Here is a 1,385-nt window from a genome sequence, read left to right as displayed (position 1 = left end):
CTATAATATTAAGTACTTTTTTTTATTAAAAATAAAAAAATTCGAATTTACGCGTCATTTGAGTTATAACCCATTTGACATGATCATATTTAGCATTTTGAAGATTTTGGTAAATAAATTTAAAATCTAATTCAATCATGCAATATATCAAAAATGAATCCAATCAAATTTAAATTGATATGACTTTGATTGATTTTCAATTTATTATTAGATTTAATAAACAATTATTGAGCAAAATCATATCCGAATCACAAAATTGGAGGGAAGAGAGAATATTCCAATTAGGGTGAGTTCCGTTCCGAGTTTCGTGCGAAACCTGGATTCTCGAGATTCGCGCAATTCAATTTTTTTTTCAACTTCACCAATTGACTATTTTCCTTCGATCTTTTTCATAAAATATCGCATTCGAATTCACGTTTTGCATATTCCGATTGCAAAGCGCCAAACACAAACCAAACAATTTTTTTTTTCCTTTTTCGCCATTGACGATGACTCGCTCCTCCGATCGAGCTTTTCTTCTCCTTCTGCTCCTCGCCGCCGCCGCCGCGGTGGTTGTCACCGCCGATAGTGGCTTCTCGGTGATGGAAGAAGATTTGGATGAAATTGAAAGCGTAGTTGGAGGAGGATTAGGGAAGAAGCAGAGAGAGTTCGATTATTTCGCGTTGTCGTTGCAATGGCCGGGAACTATGTGCAACGGTGTCAAGAAATGTTGCGCCAAAAACGGTTGCTGCAGAGGGTAAATTTTCTCCCTTTTCTTCTTCCTCTTCCAATTTTGTTCATTATTGATAATCATTGATAGCATTGCTCTTTCGTTTTGTTAAATGTTATATATTTTATTTTTAATTTTTCCTTTTGTAAGTAAAAGTCAATGTTTTTCGGAACTCAGCTTAAAATTCTGAAACAAATAAATGATAGGATTGAAGATGAGCTAAGCATACATCAATTTATGGCTACGAATAATGCTTGTGATTAAATGGCTTTTAATATAGATATGATTTACAATGTGATGTCTTGTTATATATTTGTTGTTTTCATTGTCTTATATAACAAATTCAACACTTGAGAAGTAGCTGACATATTTTTGTTTGTGGCTTCCTTTTCAGCGCTGACACTCCTCAAGTATTCACCATACGTGAGTATGAGGTTTTTTTGCAGTTATTGTTGTTTATTTCTTTTGCAAATCTTGACCATTGGGAAATTCTTATGATGTTTTGAACACAGACTGAGAAGTTGACTTGCATTTGTTTCTGATTGTGAGAAGTGCTTTTACAACTTGAGTTTGTTGTATAACTAAAAAGCTGAAAACAAATTTTAATCAGAAGCTATTCTGTATGGTTTTTTGTTGTTAAAATAGTTGAAAACTGAATTTTGATTATACAAATATG

At 33.1% G+C, this 1,385-nt stretch overlaps 1 protein-coding gene across 1 annotated transcript in view; it reads left to right on the top strand.

Moving 5' to 3' along the window:
- The window catches only part of LOC107622753 (ribonuclease 2), a 3,823-nt gene continuing 2,675 nt past the window's right edge, over positions 238–1,385 (top strand). Inside the window, exons 1-2 of the mRNA XM_016324775.2 lie at positions 238–736; positions 1,104–1,132. Coding sequence (XP_016180261.1) covers positions 489–736; positions 1,104–1,132 — 277 coding nt within the window. The 5' untranslated portion in view covers positions 238–488. The remainder of the gene's footprint in view (positions 737–1,103; positions 1,133–1,385) is intronic.

Source organism: Arachis ipaensis, chromosome B02, assembly GCF_000816755.2.
Source record: "Arachis ipaensis cultivar K30076 chromosome B02, Araip1.1, whole genome shotgun sequence".
Taxonomy (NCBI): Eukaryota; Viridiplantae; Streptophyta; class Magnoliopsida; order Fabales; family Fabaceae; genus Arachis; species Arachis ipaensis.
This window is presented reverse-complemented; position numbering and strand designations above follow the sequence as displayed.